The sequence below is a fragment of the Hyaena hyaena genome, unplaced genomic scaffold (genome assembly GCF_003009895.1).
Source record: "Hyaena hyaena isolate Hyena2069 unplaced genomic scaffold, ASM300989v1 scaffold_898, whole genome shotgun sequence".
Classification (NCBI taxonomy): domain Eukaryota; kingdom Metazoa; phylum Chordata; class Mammalia; order Carnivora; family Hyaenidae; genus Hyaena; species Hyaena hyaena.
The window spans coordinates 727,062-746,594 of NW_024081533.1; the positions used below are offsets into that span (position 1 = coordinate 727,062).

The 19,533-nt window shown below is 50.6% G+C and overlaps 2 protein-coding genes across 4 annotated transcripts; one reads left to right on the forward strand and one right to left on the reverse strand.

Annotated features, from left to right (window-relative positions):
- The first annotated feature begins 52 nt into the window (after positions 1-52).
- Positions 53-6,949, forward strand: FNDC8 (fibronectin type III domain containing 8). Of its 2 annotated transcripts, none has more exons than XM_039220628.1 (4): positions 53-327; positions 3,930-4,296; positions 5,760-5,996; positions 6,551-6,949. In XM_039220628.1, exons 1-4 carry the CDS (start codon positions 119-121, stop codon positions 6,701-6,703), a joined length of 966 nt encoding a protein of 321 aa, XP_039076559.1. In that variant the 5' UTR covers positions 53-118; the 3' UTR covers positions 6,704-6,949. The 2 variants fall into 2 exon arrangements, with proteins under 2 accessions (XP_039076559.1, XP_039076560.1); XM_039220629.1 differs by having other exon boundaries at positions 5,760-5,969.
- A 1,315-nt stretch (positions 6,950-8,264) lies between these two features.
- NLE1 (notchless homolog 1) lies at positions 8,265-16,981 on the reverse strand. 2 transcript variants are annotated; one of them, XM_039220632.1, is made up of 13 exons: positions 16,961-16,981; positions 16,695-16,844; positions 14,945-15,162; positions 14,277-14,356; positions 13,275-13,351; positions 13,041-13,138; positions 12,509-12,701; positions 11,870-12,005; positions 11,664-11,710; positions 10,519-10,721; positions 9,492-9,651; positions 9,309-9,379; positions 8,265-8,613 (listed from the first exon to the last, which is right to left on the reverse strand). In XM_039220632.1, the coding sequence occupies exons 1-13, from the start codon at positions 16,973-16,975 to the stop codon at positions 8,601-8,603; spliced, it is 1,461 nt and encodes a 486-aa protein (XP_039076563.1). In that variant the 5' UTR covers positions 16,976-16,981; the 3' UTR covers positions 8,265-8,600. The 2 variants fall into 2 exon arrangements, with proteins under 2 accessions (XP_039076563.1, XP_039076564.1); XM_039220633.1 differs by lacking the exons at positions 12,509-12,701; positions 13,041-13,138; positions 13,275-13,351; positions 14,277-14,356; positions 14,945-15,162.
- Positions 16,982-19,533: the final 2,552 nt, after the last annotated feature.

A 19,533-nucleotide genomic window follows, 5' to 3' on the forward strand; every position in this document is an offset into this window, starting at 1 on the left:
ATGAAGTCAGCTCATCACACCCCCAGCCCATGCAAACTAAGGTTGGGTCCACTGCTCCCAGTTTCTCTCTGCTTCCTGTCAGCTGCATAGTGACAGCTGTGGTCCCAAAACAAACAAGATGGCATCAGAGACACTGTGTAAAGTGGGAGATGGGGAGGAGGCCATGCTGAAGAAGGAAAACCTCAATGTTCTGAATGCACTCGATCAAATGTCGAAGCCCTTTCCAAACCCCAAGTCTATGAACAGGACCATCACTACCAAAGGACTCCCACTTTCCGCAAGGGGCAGTTTGGTTAACTTCTTGGAGGAAGATATCATCAATCTACCGTAAGACACAAGTCTGGTCCTTTCCTTCTTTCTAAGGCTGGAGCTGAGGGATGGGGAGAGGGCCTCAAAGAAGCAGTGATGCTTCCTTGACCTGTCACAACTTGGTCCCTGAACCCTGGAAGAGCACGACATGTGTGCAGGCTGCACTGTGGATGTCTGACCCCAAATCAGTTCTTGGAGGCTTGGAGGCGTCCTGCTCCAGAAGGCCTTTGAGGATTAATCAGAGTTTTGTTGACGGTACTTCTCATCCAGCTTTGTCTAGCTGTGGTCCTCACCACTCCGACACACCCCCATATAGCCCCCCTACTCCATTGCATTCCCCATGGCTCCTCTTCCTCAGTCCCCCCTTTTGGTGCCTTTGCCTGCCTGATTATGTCCCCCCAATAGTCTGCCTGCCATCAGCCTGAAGTTTACTGTTCTTCCTCAGTGATTCTGGGTTCTCTAGCTCATTCCACAAAACTCTCTGAGCATCTCCAAGGTGTCTGGCCTAATATCAAGTTCTAGAAATGCAGGGGCGCCTGGGTGGTTTAGTCGGTTAAGCGTCCGACTTTCGCTTAGGTCATGATCTCACGGTTCGTGGGTTCGAGCCCCGCGTCAGGCTCTGTGCTGACTGCCAGCTCAGAGCCTGGAGCCTGTTTCAGAGTCTGTGACTCCCTCTCTCTCTGACCCTCCCCTGCTCACGCTCCCTCTCTCTCTCTCCTAGAAGTAAATAAAACATTAAAAAAAAAAGTTCTAGAAATGCAGAGCTGAAAAACACAGACCCTGCCTTCAAGGAGCTTTCAGTCTGGTGTGTGTGTGTGTGTGTGTGTGTGTGTGTGTGTGTGTGTGTGTTTGGAGATGTTAGGCATGAATCAAGAATAATGCCGCACAGTCTGTGCTGTGACAGGACACCTTGAGGAACCAGATGGGGCTGTCACTGTCTAGAAATTCTCAATAATTTTGAAGAAGTTGCCCCATGAACTGTGTAGCTAGTCTTGATGACATGAAAGGGATATGACGTCCAGGCCGTAAGGGACCTTTAAGTAAGCAGGTATGGCTAAAGTGACAGATACTTGTAGGAAATGTCATGATATGATAGGAAAATCTTGGGCTAGGAGCCCAAGTTCAAATCCAAATTCTACCACTTAAGATATATGACTGTAGACAAGTTAATTAAGATCAGGGACCTTCAGTCCCTCATTTGCAAAATGGGGCTAACACCCATCCAGCAGGGCTGTCACAAAGATCATAACAATTTTTTTGTCCAGCATATAGCTCAATGCTTAAATACTTTCTGTGCCCACTTCAGCACCGCTCTTTTGAATAAGAGAATCTAAAAAAGACTCTTGGGGTGCCTGGCTGGCTCAGTCAGTAGAGCATGCAACTCTCCATCTTATGGTTGTGGGTTCGAGCTCCCTGTTGGGTTTACAGATTAGTTTAAAAATTGTTTTAATCTTAAAAATAAATAAATAGAGATTTATCAGGGCAATCCAAAGTATAAGTGACCTAAATGCACAGACTCTTCACCCTACAAAGGACCTTGACCTTGATGGGGGGTGGGGAGGGGGAGTCATTTATGCCAAATATTCACCAAAGGCCAGCACAGAAGGTTTGGGCTGATCAGGATTTCTCAGGAGGCAGTCTTTGGGGCTGGATCTCAAAGAAAAGTTGGCCTATGAAGGTTCAAGTTCTGCCTTGAACTCACCATGTGACCTTGGTCAAGGTGCTTGGTCCCCAAAGGCCCAGTGACTGCTCCTGCTATACCACTCCTCTTCAAAATGTGGGTTGTGATCCATTAATGGGTCAGCAACTCATTCTAGTTGATAAGAGACCAGTATTGAAAAAAATGAACTAAAAGAATAGAAAATCCCAGAGCACATCCCACATAGAGTAATTACTGGCTTGTGAAATGTGTTTTTGTTTTATGTGTATATATGAGTATACCAGGTTTCCAGGTAATATGTATTTCTTACTTTGGGTCAGTGTAACAAAAAGATTTGAGAGCCAAACTTTTTGGATTTTGTACTTCATCAGTAAAAAAAAAAAAAAAAAAAGTAAGGAAACATGTACAAGGTTTTTCTTTGTAACAGCAAAGAATTGGTAACAATACAAATATCCACGTAATGGGAAATGTACAACAGTTAAAATGTCTGAACCAGAACTACATGTATCTATACAAAGGAATCTAAAAAAACAGTGTTGAGTGAAAAAAGCGAGCTGCTGATGGATATGATACCATTTATTTATATGAAGTTTTAAAATATGCAAAATAATAGCAGATCTTGTTTAAGGTTAGCATACATGTGTAACAAACCTATAGAAATGCACATGGAGGGGCACCTGGGTGGCTCAGTCGGTTGAGTGTCTGACTTCAGCTCAGGTCATGATCTCACAGTTCGTGGGTTTGAGGCCCATGTCAGGCTCTGTGCTGATAGCTAGCTCAGAGCCTGGAGCCTTTTTGATTCTGTCTCTCTCTCTCTCTCTCTCTCTCTCTCTCTCTCTCTCAGAAATAAATAAAACATTTTTAAAAATGCACATGAATAGTAAACACAAAATTTGACATGTGCTGTACTAGTTACCTCTGAGAGGGAGGATGCAGAGTGAGATGGGGGACATGAGTGTTGGGGGTTTTAACTCTACTATTGATGCTTTAGTTCTGAAGCTAGAGGGTGGCTAAGTGGAAGCTTAATATGTTATTCTTTTTTTTTCTCACTTTATCATATGTTCATTTTATTTTTTCCAGTTTTATTGAGATATAGTTGGCATATATCATATCAGTGTAAGTTGTTCAACATGATTTGATACATGTGTGTATTGTGAAGTGATTATCCTAATAAGTTTCATTACCATCCATCACCATACTTAGTTACAGATTTATTTCTTCTAAGAACTTGTAAGATCTACTCTTAGCAACTTTCAAACATTCAATATAGTATTACTAACTATAGTCAGCATACATTATGTTAATCTATTATTCTTGATATCTTGTGTATGTCTAAAATATTTTTTAATTTAACAAAATTAGTATGGAAGAAAGGGTTTTTGAGCATTTTCCCCAATATAGGTATGTTTATGTGTACTGTTATTAATCTCACATGCTATCTATTGATAAATACTGTTAAATCTTGCAAAATCTAAGTAGATTAGTAATTACAGTTCAACAGTAGCAAGTGAGTATTAGAAAAGCTTCATTATTTTTATTTTAGGTACTTAGATATTTTTCCATACCCCACTAGATTGGTTTGGGCATTCCCCCAGGGTATTTGGACCCTGCTGTGGAAGGAGGACTTTAGGTTTTAGCAGTGTGTCTCAAACTGTGGGCCTCAGAACACATCTCAGAACGGTCTGAAGAGCTTATAAAAGATACTTTAGCAGCTTCCCCAGTCCTATCCCAAAGGCGGGGCGGAGGGGGTCGGGCAGGGGCCAGGAACCTGCATTTTCCAATAAGTGTCCTGGTGGGTTGAATGCACTGCTACAGGGTGATAAGGATGTTCTGAGCTATTCAGAAGCATCTGGGGTTACCGGTGAGTCAGGCTCAAGGCCTGCCTTCCGGGAGCTTCCCAGCTGCGTGGCTGGGACGGGGGGGCTCCTTCAGTGGGCTCACCTGTCTCCCTCCCACTCAGGAAGCCGATGCCAGTGGAGGATTCTGAATGCAGCTCTGACGACACCAGCATCTCCCCACTCTCATCCACCTTGTTGAATCCCATCAAACTGGCTGTGACCCAGCCCAACAGCAGCTTCTTTGCAGGGATGCTGGAGGGTGAGCTGAACAAACTCAGCCTCTCCTCGTTGGGCAGGGACACGCAAAAGAGGGACCTGGCTCTCTGCCCCCTTCAAACATCCCAAATAGCCCCTGGGGCCCTGCTGGACCTTGACAATCCTGAGCTGGACACAGACACCTCCTCGACACCCTCAGAGTCCTCTGTGGTCATGGATGTGCCGGAGGCACCCTTCATCTGTGAACACACAGTCAGCGATTCCACAGCTGTGGTAAGTTTCTCTCTTCATGCATCCAAATGCAGGCTTACTGGCTGCCCCTGTGTGCCAGGCACTGAGCTGAGCTCCACAGTGAGTGCAAAGATGCCTACCACCTGCATCCGGACCGCAAGCTCCTGGCACAGGAGAGAGGCCATGTCTGTAAAGCACTCTGATGCAAGCTGGATTGGGCGCAGTGCTATAGGCAGGGTTCAGATCAAGTGCCACCAGGAATTCAGAGGGAAAGAAACATTACTTCTAGGTGCAGAGATACACTTGGTGGCTTTGATAACATTTGAGCTGGGACACAGAGGTAGGATTTAAACATCCAGGGATGGGGAGAATGGCAATCCACGGAGGGGCTGACATTAGTGATGCCTCACTGGTGGGAAAAGGGAGCAAATAGCCAGGTCCCAATGCAGGGCTCTCACACTTTTCTGCACCGACAGATCCAATCGTCTTGTTAAAAATGAGAATCCTGGGCCTCATCCCTAGAGATTCTGATTCAGTAGGTCTGGGGTGGGGCCTGAGAATGCACCACTAACAAATTCTCAGGTGGTGCTGAGGGGCCTCACGTTGAATAGCACTGTTCCAGAGTCCAGGACAGGGAACAGAGTGGGGGAAGTTAGTCTGGTGTCATTTTTTTGGAGGCCCTTGCAGTGTTAGGCTACTTTATAGGTTTTTCTATAAGCAGTAGAGAAGAGCTCTTTGCAAAGCCTTATATCCAGTGGTGGATGCAATGTGAGCTGTATTTCAGGAGGATAAATCTGGAAGTCCCAGATGAGCAGTGTCTCTTAAAGTGTGGCTCCCAGACCACCAACAGTATCAGCATCATATGGCAGCATGTTTGAAATTTAAATTCTCATCCCCTCCCCTTCCACTCTGGGCCTCCTGAATCAGAAACTGTGGGGGCCAAGTCTGTTTTAACAATCCTCTAGGGGGTTCTGATGCACACCCGACTTTGAGAACCACTGGCCTAGATGGAGGAGAAACTGGAAACGGGAGACCTGAGAGAAGACAGCAGGGCCAGGAATCTGCAGTGTTATAAAAACTCCCCAAGCTCCTCAGCCAGGCTTGGCAACCACTGTTGTAGCACAGAGCATGTGGGCTCTGGAACTACTGGTTTGAACTTTGGCTCTGTCACTCTGTGTGACCACAGGCCAGCCACATGCCCTCTCTGAACCTGTAATCTCTGCAAGGAGTGAGGTGCACAAGATGATCTCTAAGGTCCCTTGCAACTAGTCTAGAAGAAATATGGGCTGGTGGCACACCCTGGGAGTGGGGGTGGGGGTGAGGCTGCCCAGGAGAGAAGCAAATGCTGCGGGCCCGTGGAATGTCTTCCATCAGACCTGCCTCAGCCCCAGGAGGGCCAGGGGATGGGAGTGAGGCATTCAGACCCATGGCTAGGGGTGGGAGGTGAGGGGAGGAGAGCCTGGAGCAGGTCTGAGGAAGCCTGAGGTGGGGCTCTCTTCTTCTAGATTTCCTGGACCTATGCCCCGGGCAAGCAGCAGGTCAGTTTCTACCAGGTCCTGTTGCAGGAGGTGGCCAAGACAAATGACAATGAGCTGCCCAAGGCAAAGAATCGCCCATGGATTTTCAACAAGATCTTGGGCACCACTGTCAAGCTGATGGAGCTGAAGCCCAACACCAGTTACTGCCTCACTGTCCGTGCGGCCAACACAGCCGGGGTGGGGAAGTGGTGCAAGCCCTACAAAGTGAGCCCTGGGGGAAGAGGGCTGGGAGGTCAGGGGTTTTGGAGGCTGGGGGCACTCCCGTGCCCTCACAACTCATCTTCTTGCTGGCTGTCTTTCTGCCTGGGCGAATGAGCATGAATTCCAGGTTGCTTCCTTCTGGGAGGTTCAAGGATTAAGCCACTCTGAGGCCCACTGGGAATGAAAACTAATATATTCAACAGCATCTCTGTAATGTTCAACTTCCAAAGCCATTACTTTTGGGATTCCTCAACTTAATACCAATAATTGTGAGTGGACCAGGAAGTTAAGGGCATTGAGGGAAATACAGGGAAACGGCGAAAGGGGGACAATGAAGGGAAGGGAGATGGGCAGGGGCATGGGAGGAAAGGCCCAGACAGCCCTGTGGTTGGGAACGTCACACGACAGGAAAGGCACAGGTTTGTACTTGTTTCTGGTATCCCATGAACAGGCGGTGAGGCTGTCTATTTGGCAGACAGCAAGGGGGTTGCAAAGACAAAAAGCCGAGCTGGGGTCAGGTCTAGGATGGAATTCTGAGGGGTTTTGGTTTATTTCAGTTTGCAACCGTGGCCACTGACTTGAACAGCTTCCCTGAGAACAACCCCATCCAGATCACCGTGCAGCGCAAGGAACCCCAGCGGAAAACCGTGTCCATTGGGTTGGAGGAGATGCGGAAGCTTGAAGATCTGGAATACCTATTTCCTTACTAAGGAGGGCCCCAGGAAGCCCAGTGCCCTCAGGAGCCAGAATTGTGAAACGTACCACCAGCACCATGCCAGGGAACCGCTGACCACCCCGCCTGGAGCCTGGTGGCGGTGCTCCCATAGCTCCGTCCCTAGGCTGGAGGCGCCACAGGCCAGGTCAGGTCAGCCACTGCCCACAGCTGCTAGGCATCCTCCTCCCCAGAGTTGGGCTGGGTCCACATCCCTCATTAAAGCACTGCAGGTCATCCAGGATCCTGAATTGTGCTTCGTGTGGACAGCCGGGCTGGCTGCCATCCACCTTCCTAGCTTCCGCCGGGACCAACAGTCCAGGTTGGGGGCTGGGGGGATACGGAACACAAGGCTGGCAGGGCACTGGGGTGTTACCGTTACCTATTACTCGGCTCTGCCAGCATCACCCCTTCCCCCGGGGGAGGGAGGAAATGTCACTCAAAGACTAAAATGCACGCAGGCCAGGAAGAACAGCAACGCTGCACAGAGATGGTGGCAGCTCGATTGTCAACATCAGACTTGAACTCTGGAAGGACATGGCACAAAGCATGTACATTTTGGGGCAGGGCAGGATTTAATCCTAGTGTTTCCTGGATGCGAGGGCACAGACAAACCATCTAAGCTTCCAGGGCTGTTTCAGGGACGTGAAAAGCCTATAGGTGGGACTGCAGGGGTCCCAGGAGGGTCACGTGAGCACACACAGAGCGAGAGCCCACACAGGGTAGGAACTCAGCCACCAGGCCTCTCCTTTGCCCTTCCTGCAGACACATGCGAGCTGGAGATGGAGCAGCACAGCCAGTGCAAAATCATGAAAGCACAGCGGGCAGGGGACAAGAGATTAGAAATGCCGTGGCCCCTCAGTCTGTACAGGGACAGTTTAGAACCCAGCTGCTGGAGCATGGAAAGTGGAGGCAAGATGCATGGAAAGGCAGGATTTTGCTCAAGCGTTTGAAGACATCTGGTGGGCATTCCCTTCACTGTGTGATAGTCCTCATGGGGCAGAGAAGCATCCTCCCACATCACACCACACCCACTTCTGCTAGCGCCCTCACCACTGCACGCTCTGTTAGAGGGAACCCCCCAGGGCAGCGGTCACCTGCTCTGTGCCCTGAGAGCCTGGCACAGTGCTCAGTGCACTGCAGGAGCTCAGGAAGGGTGCTAGGTTTGAGAGGCAGACGAAAGAAGCCTTAGAACGGCCCTGGCCTGCAGAGCTCTCTGCTGGTGAAGGTGGTCTCCATCGGTGCCTTGCGGTACGCTGAGCAGTCGTCAGCTGGCGTTACAGAACTACACTTCTACCTGTGTGGAATTCTGGGAAACACAGCTACATGAGACTAGCATCTACCATACTGGACAGCACGGGCTCACATCATCCTCTGGCTTCCACCAGCCTCCCCAGCCGCACTGGCTTCTCCCTCATAGGCACAAGGGAAAGAGAAGAAAGGTTGCTTCGCAGTTAGTATTGCTTTGGTGAAGCCTAGAGGGAGGGGTTAGACAGACGGACTCAGCACAGTCCTAGGGTGAGCCTTGGGTCTCTGGGACAAGGAATTAACAATCCAAACACACAAAATAGAAGTTATTTATTTGGTCACAGAATCTAGGGTCTGATGCTAAATAGAATATTCAGGAAAGGAGGAGAGGCAGCAGCGGGGGTCTGGGCACTGCCTGGCCCCTCACCACCAGCAAGGTATGGAGTGATGGCCAAGGGCTGAGCGCCCAGTGATGTTTTCCCACGACTCTGACCTCCTGCTCTGGGAGGTGGGGGGACCCCACTGTCTGTCCAAGGACAGCAGACCGCACTCGTTCACAGGGTCACCAGCCTGGCCTTCGGTCTCTGTCAGGGCAGGGAGCTGGCAGCAGCTGAGTCCAGGTGGGAGTCACGGAGAACAGGAGTTTATCATCTCCTCCATCTGTGGAGAAGAGGAGGGAATAGCATGGGGTCCCATCTTGGGAAGGGGAGATTGCCATATGATCCCAGGAGCCCACTACAGGGAGAGCCTGTGGTTCACCTGGTCATTAAAAGACTAGCTACCATCTCTGCGCTGGGCACCCAACTGCCTGCCCCAGCCAAGACCTCGTCCCGGGGCCTGGCCACTCGGATGCCCACCAAGGTCATCTGATAGCATAAACAATGAAATATTTACAAGTACACACGCTTTGGGTTCCCAAGTGTTCACCTCCTATCTTTGATCCTCCTGTCTCCTGAGGCTTGTTAACTCCCCGGAGGGGGAGGGGAGCACGTGAACCATGCTCTCCAAAACCATGGAGTGGAAGTCAAAGCCAGTATCGGAACTAGGTGTGAGGCCTTCAAAACCCAGTGTGCTAAGAGCGACTGCCTCGCCTTCAAAACCCAGTGTACTAAGAGCGACTGCCTCATGCTGGAGGGACCCTGGACTCGCCCTCTGGAGAGCACTGTCAGGGTCTCCCATAATCCCTGTAATTCTGCAGTTCTCCCTCTTCACCACCAAGAGAACGTGGTACCACACCCCATCTTAGGCACCTGGAGAACCCTTAGAATTCTACACCAGAAGGGAAAGGTGCAAGGAGGGACCGACTTAAGGGCATGGGAGCCAAGCACACCAACCACCACCTCCCCCAAACTCACATCCGGAGGCATTTGTCCTTCCCACCACTTGCCACTCGCTGGCCATCTGGACTCCAGTCGACAGCGTATACCTAAACCGAGGTGGGGGCGGGGAGAAGCAGGTCAGAAAGGCAGGCGGGGGCAGGAGGGCCAGGCTTCAAGCCCCACTGCACCCCACCTCTCTGCTCACAGGGCCAGCCATACCTCATCTGCGTGGCCTGGCAGGTCAGCAGCCAGCTTCTGGCCCTTCACATCCCATACCTTCAGCGTGCTGTCACTGCTGCCACTGACCAGGAGCCGGCTATCAGCTGACCACGCAATCTGGTACACAGCAGCCACGTGGCCACGCAGTGAAGCCAGGTACCTGGGCCAGGAAACAGTGATGATGGGTATTAGGTCTGAAGAGGCCCCTGTGCCCTCCGTATCTTGTGTGACTTTGAATCTATTGTAGTCATCTGTGGAGCCCATGTGCCTGATAGCCCCCTAACGCAAGCTGTTTGCTGACAGGTGGCATGGAATAGTGGGCCAGGCTGACCTGGAACTTTCAGTTCATTACAGATGAGCTTGGTCTATTTGGACAAGCCATTAGGCCTCTCTGTGACTCAGTTTCCTTATCCTGAAAAAGAAGGGAACTACCTATTTCAAAGGCTGCTATACAGAAACACACAATGGCTGAGACAGCAAGGCCCCAGCAAGGGTTTCCCTTGCCCCCTTTCTCTTCTTGCCCATGCCTTTGCCTCTCTGCTGACCTGACTAACCTCACAGGCACAGTACCTCATTATACCACTGCTTCTCAGACTTTAATGGGAGCAGGATCACCTGATGACTCTCATTAAAACGCAGATTCTGATTCTTCAGGTCTGGGGTGGGGCCCAAGACTCTGCATTTCTAGCTGATGCTGCAGCTGCTGGTCTGTGGACCACACTTTGAGGGGGGCCAGAAAATGACTGCACCTCAAGTCTACACTTCCGCTGCAATCCTGGCCATCTTAAGATTTCTCTCCTTCAATATGAAAGGAATTAGCATTTTAGTACACATTTCTTGCCAGTCCTAAATATATCATCTCACTTAGTCCTTGTAACAAAGCTGAGAGGTAGGTGTGCATCATACAAGAGAGGAAACAAAGGCTCAGAATATCCAAAGGCTTGCCAAGGCCACGCAGCAAGTGGCACAGCTGAGCTCCTTCCAGAGGAGTGGTGCCCCTCCTCTCCCTCCCCACGCCCCCACTCACCTGCCTGTCCTGCCGTCCCACAGTTTGATGGACTTGTCAAAGGAGGCGCTGGCGACGATGCGGGAGTCAGGGGAGAAGAGCACCTGGTTGATGAGGGCCTGGTGTCCCGTCATCCGTGCGAGGGGCTTCTTGTCCTCTGCTGGGGACCACAGGAATAAGGTGAAGTCGTCTGAGCCAGACACCAGCCTCTCTGGGCCCTGGCCCTAGGAGAGGGAGAAAGCACACTGTGTTGGACATGGTCTCAGACAGGAGACCCCGAACTGGGCAGCAAACGCACCACTGATGACCCAACACCAGCAAGGAGGCCAGGACTAGGAGAAATGAGGCCTGGCCAGCTACCAACTCACGTGGGACCCCTGGCAGTCACTTCCCCCAAAAGGAAATTTTATGCACATGGAATAATTTCTAAGACACATAACCATAAGAAAAAGCAAGATACAGAATAGTGTATTAAAAAGGGTAAATATTTGGGGCGCCTGGGTGGCTCAGTCAGTTAAGCACCCGACTCCAGCTCAGGTCATGACCTCACAATTTGTGAGTTCGAGCCCCGTGTCAGGCTCTGTGCTGACAACTCAGAGCGTGGAGCATGTTTCGGATTCTGTGTGTGTGTCTCTCTCTCCCCCTCCCCACTCATGATCTCTCTCTCAAAAAATAAACATTAAAAAAAATTTAAAAAGTGGAAAGATTTTATGTGTGGGTTTGTACACATGTGTACGTATATTGCATCTTTGTGTACACATACATATGTATGTGGAGGTATGAAGTCTCTGGAAGAAAACACAGGACACTAGTAGCTCCGGATGCTTCCAGAGGGAACGGATGGATGGGCAACAGAAATGGGAAACTTTTCCACCATTTACCTTTTTGTGTTCTTTGAACCTTTGACCACACGAATGTGTTACTTAAACTAAATACAATAAAAAATAGAGAAAACACAACAGGAAAGTAAACACAACACAATAAAATGGTCCCTGTGCATTAAGATTTTAAGATTGTAAACCAGGATTTCCATGAAGAACTTTCTGGAAAAGGAACATAGGAGCTAGGGCTAGAAGGGGGAGGGTTCTGAGTGCCTGCAGAGTGTTTCAGGGACCAGTGGAGGAAGAGTGTGGAGCTGGGCATGCTGGTAGCTGGCATACACTCACCCGCACGAGGCTATATCGGCTCAGAGCCCTCTCCTTCAACTCCTGCACTGTGGCCAGGTACCAGAGGGGAGAGGAGGAGATGAGGAATGAAGCTGATTAGAAAATCCAACACAAATGGCAGACACCCCCGCCCAGCCCAGGTCCAACCTCACACAGTAAGCTCAAGAACCCGCTCCTTCCCAAGTGGCCCTCTCCCACACACTCACAGGACCCTTGGAGGTCCTGGGCGTTAACTGAGGCCTCAGCTGGCTCGAAGGCGCCTGTGCGCAGGGCGTAGTCAGTGCTGAGTGCCATGGTGTTCACCCAGTGGCCGTGGCCTTGCAGAGTCCGGCACAGCACACCCTAGGGCAGAGGGAGACAGGTCAGATGCACAGCCACCCTATTCTCCACCCTAGGGAAGCGGTACCCCCAGATTAGCCCCGGAAGACAGTGACACGGGACTCAGAATTAGGACCCTCGTTCATTGTGATCTTAATCAAATCACCACTCTGGACTGAAGTCTCTCCTCGCTTATAAAATGAGAGTATGGCCCAGATCATTGTTTATGAAAGTGTGTTTCATCGAAAGAAGTTAAGTATGTGAGACTAAAAGGGCTCTGGTCAAGTTACTCTGGGATACGGCAGGTTTAATAAAGCTAACAGGCTTCTAGCAGCAGGAATTTCGGGACCACGTTCGTGAATGCTGGAACCTCCACTATCATGTAGCGCCAACCACAGGACTCACTGCTCCTGACGTACCTCCTCCCACCTGGATCCCAGAACACACTGGCCAACATTCCTTCCAGCCCTGGCACCTCATGGCCCAAGATTTCCCCAGGCTGCCCTCCAGACCTTCCCAGCTCTTACATCATGAGCCCTCCAGACTTTGATGGTGCGGTCCTGGGAAGCAGAGTAGAGAAGCCCGTCCCCTCCCCACCGGAGACAGGTGACTGACTGCGTGTGCCCAGTGAGGATGCGCTCACAGCGGCCCGCGGTTGTATCCCAGACCCGCACGCTGCCATCCTTGGAGCTGCTGGCCACGTAGCGGCACTCGGGGTTCCTGGAGACGGGGAGGGAGATGTGGCCCCACTTCTGACATGGGAACGGCAATAGCACCCCCCGCCATTCTCAGCTCAAAGGCCAGGGGCGATGACTCAACAGCTCCCTGAACCCAAGATCCAGCTGGATTGCAAGGCAACTCTCAGAGCCCATGATGAACAGCCCCCTGTCAAGAAGCAACACATGCTTGGAAGACCTAGCCCACTGCCCGCCAGGCCAGTACTGTCAGTCAGGCTGGCCATCCCACCCCATCAGGCAAAGACCCTCTGCATCAGGCAAAGAGGGGACAGCTTTGAAGCCCTGGCTCCTCATGTCCCCCAGCTCTGTGAGCGTCACTTACACGTGGAGGGGCTCCCAGCTCAGGCCTGTGATCCACTTGCTGTGGCCAGCGAGGGCCCTGCCCACCTGCTTCCCTGTGCTTGGGTCCCACAGGAGAATCTAAGGGACAGAAGCTTACTGAATAACCCTCTCCATCCTGTCCCTGGGTCCACCAAAGGTCCCCGCCCACTGCCCCCAATCCACCTTTCCCTGAAGACCCCAGAACCTCATTGCCTAGATGACGACCACCATCTACCTGGCCGTTCTTGCAGCCCGAGGCCAACTTCTTGCCGTCTGGGGACCAGGATATGCTAAGGACCCAGTGTCTGTGTCCTAGGAAAGCAGGGGAGGGAGAAAGGAGGGAGCACATGTCTGTCTTTAACCTTCGTGCCTAGCACGTCTGGCATGCTGCAAGAACTCCTCAACTAGTCCCTGAACAAATGATCAAACAAAAGGAGAGATGAAGCTTTCTACGCAAAGACAGAATTCATCCCAAGTGTAAAGCCATGCACCTTGCTGCACAGATAATACTTCCACTTTCTAATAATTCCTCCATGATGCGTGGTATAAAGTGTTTTCACACGTCATTTTTTTTAAACCGATGAAGTAGAGAATCCAAAAGTTTGGCTTTCAAATCCTTTTTATTTATTTATTTTTACCTTGACCAGAAGTCAGAAATTCATATTACCTGGAAACCTAGTATACTCCTACGTACCCGTGAAACTAAAACACATTCACAAACCAGTGATTAGGTGTGATGTGCTCTGGAATGTGCTCAACAGTATGGAGCAAAGCAAGAATTACTCCCAATTTTTCAGATGATCAAACCGAAGCTTAGGGAGCATGCCCTACCTATACAAGGTCACCCAGCTAATGTGTGGTCTCAAGCCTCATCCCAGGACTCAAGAGACAAAAACACTGAGGGGTGGGGGGCGGCAACCTATACAAGCCTCCTGGTGATTCTGATGCTTAAGTTTAAGAACCACTGTGGTACAGGCTGGATTTAAGGCAGGTTCTCCTTACTACCAGCCTCTGCACAATTCGCAACCCTACATTGCCTCTCTGGTCCAGTGTCTGCTTGTTTGGAAGTGGCTGACTGGGCTCAAGGGTAGTCCCTACCTAGGAACAGGCAGCTGCCTACTGGGTTAAGGGGTTGAATCAGCTCTGGGCCTCCTCAGAAACTAAAGAGCTGAGTAGATGATCACCCACCTACCACTGGGTTAAGACCTTCCCTCTAAACGGCTAACCGCATACTGACCCTGGCATGTGAAATGCGGTGTCTCGGTGCTGAGATCCCAGAAGCGCACAGTGGTATCTCCGGAGCCACTGGCCAGGTACCTGGGGAAGAAGAGAGGCCACCTGACCTCTGCAGTGGGGACACAGGGTAGGCCCTACACCAAAACACGGCATATGTGCATTTCTGCTGCCTATTCAATTGTCTTCTGGGCATAGTCTGAGACCAGACTTTTCTCTCTCCCCTGAGAAGAAGTATGACACTGATAGCACCTGGGAGGAGACCTCCCCCCCTCCCCGCTGGCAGTCATATCTCTCTCCTTCCTTTCTAAAAGGAATGGCCCCAGCTATAATCAGATTTGGAGTTTCTCATTATCCATGTAGGATTGTGAAATGCAAACAAACTCAGTTTCACAGATGATGAATTAAGTCAGAATGTGACTTGTCTGGGGCACACACCCAAGGAGGCCTACAGCTCAGCTCTCCTGAGATCAAAGCCAAGAAAGGCTCTTACAAGGTGGGTGTCCTTCAAAATCAAACACCACTGGGGAAGTCCTCTACTTGGAACCTGGGCTCTGAGCTCAGGTCTATGATAGGCAGCCTGAGGCCCCACTGATTGTTCACTTGGGGTATCCACCCCAGCCAGAGGCTGCACCCCCATACTCTACGCCACGATTCTGCAACTGTTCTTACTTTCCTGTGGGGCTGAAGGCCACAGAAATGACTGCCTCGCTGTGACCTTCCAAAGAGCTGGTGCAGCGGGTCACGGCACGAACCCTGAAGATAGCCTGTGGCTGGTAGATGATGTCAAGGACCTTCTCTGTCTCCACTGCCTGTGACTCCAGCGTCCTCCCCAGTGACGTGACGATCTCAGCATCGTGGACAAAGAAAGCCAGTGGCAGGGGATCCTCCTGGAGGGCAAAGGCAAAGGGCGACTCCTCCATCAAGGGATAGGAGGAGGGAGGGGTGCTCCCGAGTGAGCTGTGGCCAGAAAGCTTCATTCTTTCCTGCCAGGGTGTGGGGTACCCCCCCACCATGCCCACCAAGCAAGGCCTTTTTTCATCTTCGAAGAGGACAGTAAGTTTAGTACTTAGATAGACAGTACTTTAAAATCCTTTATCTGCATCTCACAACAACCGTGGGAGGCAGGCATTAATATTTCCACTTGGTCGAAGAAAAAACTGACATTCAGAGCACCTAAGTAATTAACCCAATGTCCTATTGGGAACAACTAATTCAAGTGCTTCAGAAAGAAAACTAAAGTCCAGAATTAGTGTCAGTATACAGGATTATGCAGTGTTTTCTTTCTTTTTTTTTCAGTATTTATTTAATTTTGAGAGACAGAGAGAGCGTGAACAGAGGAGGGACAGAAAGAGAGGGAGACACAGAATCCAAAGCAGGCTCTAAGCTCTGAGCTGTCAGCACAGAGCTCAACATGGCTCTAAGATCATGACCTGAGCTGAAGTCAGATGCTTAACTGACTGAGCCACCCAGGCGTCCCTATGCAGCGTTTTCTAAACTGCCACACCATGATGTACAAGATGCATCCAAAACACTGGTTGAAAATACAGACTCTGCTTTACCCCAGAGTCTGATGTAGTAAACCTGGGGTGGGGCCCAGGTATTATTATTTTTTTTAATGTTTTATTTATTTTTAGGAGAGAGAGAGAGACAGCGTGAGCAGGGGAGGGTCAGAGAGAGAGGGAGTCACAGGCTGAAACAGGCTCCAGGCTCTGAGCTGGCAGTCAGCACAGAGCCCAACGCGGGGCTCGAACCCACGAACTGCGAGATCATGACCTAAGCGAAAGTCGGACGCTTAACCGACTGAGCCATCCAGGCGCCCCANGAGTCACAGGCTGAAACAGGCTCCAGGCTCTGAGCTGGCAGTCAGCACAGAGCCCAACGCGGGGCTCGAACCCACGAACTGCGAGATCATGACCTAAGCGAAAGTCGGACGCTTAACCGACTAAGCCACCCAGGCGCCCCCCAGGTATTATATTTTTAAGCCCTCAGCCCCACTGGCCACACCAAATGATGAATGGCCCCACTGGTTTAGACTACGGGTTTTGAATCTGACATTTGGATTCTAATTCCAAATCTACCACCTACGGCGTAGTACCGTACAAATAACTTACTGCCTCTGGGCCACACTGAATAAAGTGTGGAGCTGCGTCCAGGAATCTGACGATGCACCCAATGCATTCAAAACCTGTCTCTTTTCCCAAGGGGACCCCGCAGGTCGGAGCGTAAAGCGCTGTCACACGGAATATATCTCATGACCGTCCCCGGACGTAGGTGGCATTGCCACGGACGCGCGCCGGGGTGGTTCACCCAGTGTCAGTGATCGCTGGGACCTCCGAACGCCAGACCTGGGGTCTCCCGGTCCCCTGCGGGCCGGCTCAGAGCAGGGCCTCCCGCCCAGGGGAGGGGAGCCGCCGCTCACCTGGGCCAGCAGCGCGTTGCACACGAGTTGCAGCTTGTCCGGGGTGATGTCCACGGGCACGTCGAACGGGGAGCCCAGCAGCCGCCCGCCCTCATCCTGGAACTGCACCAGCAGCCGCTGCACGTCGTGCGCCGCCGCCACGTCCTGTGCCTACAAGCGCCGCGAGGTCAGCCACTCCGCGAGGAGGGAAGGCTCCCACTGCCGCCTCCCTCGGAGCTCGGGGACCCCGGGCCGGAGCGCCCCCGCTCCCACTCACGCACACCCACCGCCGCCGCCGCCATCCCGCGTTCCCACGTGGAGGGAAAAGACTCAGGCAGGACGGAGCGCCGCTCCCGGGGTGCGGCGGCGCTGCAGCCCGCGACATCGCCCTCTGGTGTGGCGGAGGGGAAATGTCACGCCGTGCGCGTCCAGCTTCGCGCGCCGGGTACCGCTTCCGCAGCCTCGCCTTGGACGGGTGGCTGTCACCTCACTCAGTCCCTCCCAGTGCTGTGCACTATACAAACAGCCTTTTGTCTCTGTAGAACAGGGATTTTTGCCCCACATCATAGGTGGGGCAATCGAGGCTCTGAGCGGTTGACTTTCCCCAAAATCAGAGACCAGAAATGGCAGAAGGCTAAATTGGGTTGGCCCTGGGCAGCAGAGTCCCTGCATAGGTGGCTTTCAAAACCAGAGCCTGTTGGGTTGAAGGCAGAAATTATTACTCTTTTTTAAATGGACCAAATGAATTCATAATTCTTGAGTACAAAAGCAAAAAAATGTCTGCAGTTTTCAGCACTGTAAAGCAATAACAATAATGATGATAATGATAGCAGTGTGTCAGGCAATGTTCCAAGCCTTCCTCTCCCCACATTACAGATGAGGAACTGAAGCACAGACCAACTAACAGGAGGGCTTTTACCAGAAACCTGGGATCTTCCCTGGCAGCCCTCCCCATGTCCCCACAGTCTCAAGCTTGGTCAATCTGGCCTCCTTAACTTGCCCTGAATCCGTTTTTTCCATCTCCACTATTACACTCTGGACGGAGTCACCATGGTTGCCTACAAAATCCTCTTCACTTGCCTCTCTGTTTCCACTCTTGCCTCTTCCAATGTATCCTCCACACTGCAGCTCCAACCAAAAACCTGGTCTGTGACTCCACCCTAGAATCCTACAATGTCTCCCATAATAAGTGGGACAAAAATCAAACTCCTTATGATGGTCCACTCAGCCTTAGTTACCTCTCCAGCCACTCCTCTCTCTCTCCCTCTTTCTAATGTTTATTTATTTTTGAAACAGAGAGAGAACAAGTGGGGGAGGGGCAGAGAGAGAGGGAGACACAGAATTCCAAGCAGGCTCCAGACTCTGAGTTGTCAACACAGAGGCCAGCGCGGGGCTCGAACTCACAAACTATGAGATCATGACCTGAGCAGAAGTTGGATGCTTAACCAACTGAGCCACCCAGATGACCCCACTCCTCTCTAAGATCAAATTCTTCTGACTTTTGCTTAGTTCTTCCAAGGCATGACCCTTCTTACATCAGTGCCTTTGTACATGCAGACTTCTCTATCTGGAACTTTGATGGACAGAATTGTGTCCCACCGCCCCCCCCCCCTTCATATGTGGAAGCCCTAATCCCCAACGTGACTATGTTTAGAAATAGGGCCTATATGGGAGTAATAAAGGTTAAATGAGGTCATAAGGGTAGGGTCCTAGTCTGATAGGATGGGTGTCCTCAGAAGGAAGAGATACCAGATATTACCTCTCTCTCTTGCCTCCCTCCCCTCTCTTCACGTGGAGAAGAGGCCATATGAAGACACAGTGAAAAGGTAGACATCTACAAGCCAGGAAGAGAAGCCTCACCAGAAACCAATGTTGATGGCACCTTGATCTTAAAACTTCTAGACTCCAGAACTGTGGAAAAATTATTCAAGCCATCCCATTGGAGGTATTTTTAAAGTTTATTTATTAGAGAGAGAGACAGAGACAGAGAGAGAGAGAGCAAGAGCAGGGGAGGAGCAAAAGGAGAGGGAGGGAGAGATCCCAAGCAGGCTCCACTCTCAGTGCTGAGCCTGATGCAGGACTCAATCTCTTGACCTCTAGATCATGACCTGAGCCAAAATCAAGAGTCAGCTCTTAACTTACTGTCACCCAGGCGCCTCCTGTCTATGATATTTTGTTATAGCAGCTTGAGCAGCTGAAGACAGGGACAGTTCCTCATTCTTCAAGTCTTGTCTGAAATCTACATGCATTCATTCAACAAATGTCTCTGCCAGATGTTGTTCTAGGGACTCCACATATATTAACTCATTTAATCCTTCACTCAGGAAACTTTTGTTTAAAAACAACGCCATGTTTCTCTATTATGTGTTTTCAAAATATCCTGGTATTCTTTGTATTTAGAAATCACAGATCCATGGAATTATTTCATCCATTTATTCAAACAAATATGGTTGAGCACCTACTATGTACGCACTGTGATAGCCACTTGAAATATGTAAGTAAACAAAATAGACACAAATCCTTGTCCTCATGAGTGGTCTCTCCTTCCATTGTCACTCACGGTTCCTGCTACATAGTTAATGCTTAAGAATTGATGTGGAGTAAATTGCTGAGTCAGGATCCGAATCTAAGATTCCTAAGACCTAAAGTCAGAGAACTTCAGTTTTCTGTCAGTGGCAGGATCCTTTATCACATTAGTTCATTACTACAGAGCACTTGCCCCACAAAGGAACTCAGGGTTTAGGACACCATGATGGCAGGGAATCCCCTCCTCCATTCATTCATTTATTTATTCAGTCAACAAATATGCAACAGACAAATATGCATCAGAGCTGGGTCTTGGGTCCAGCAAGGCAGTAGA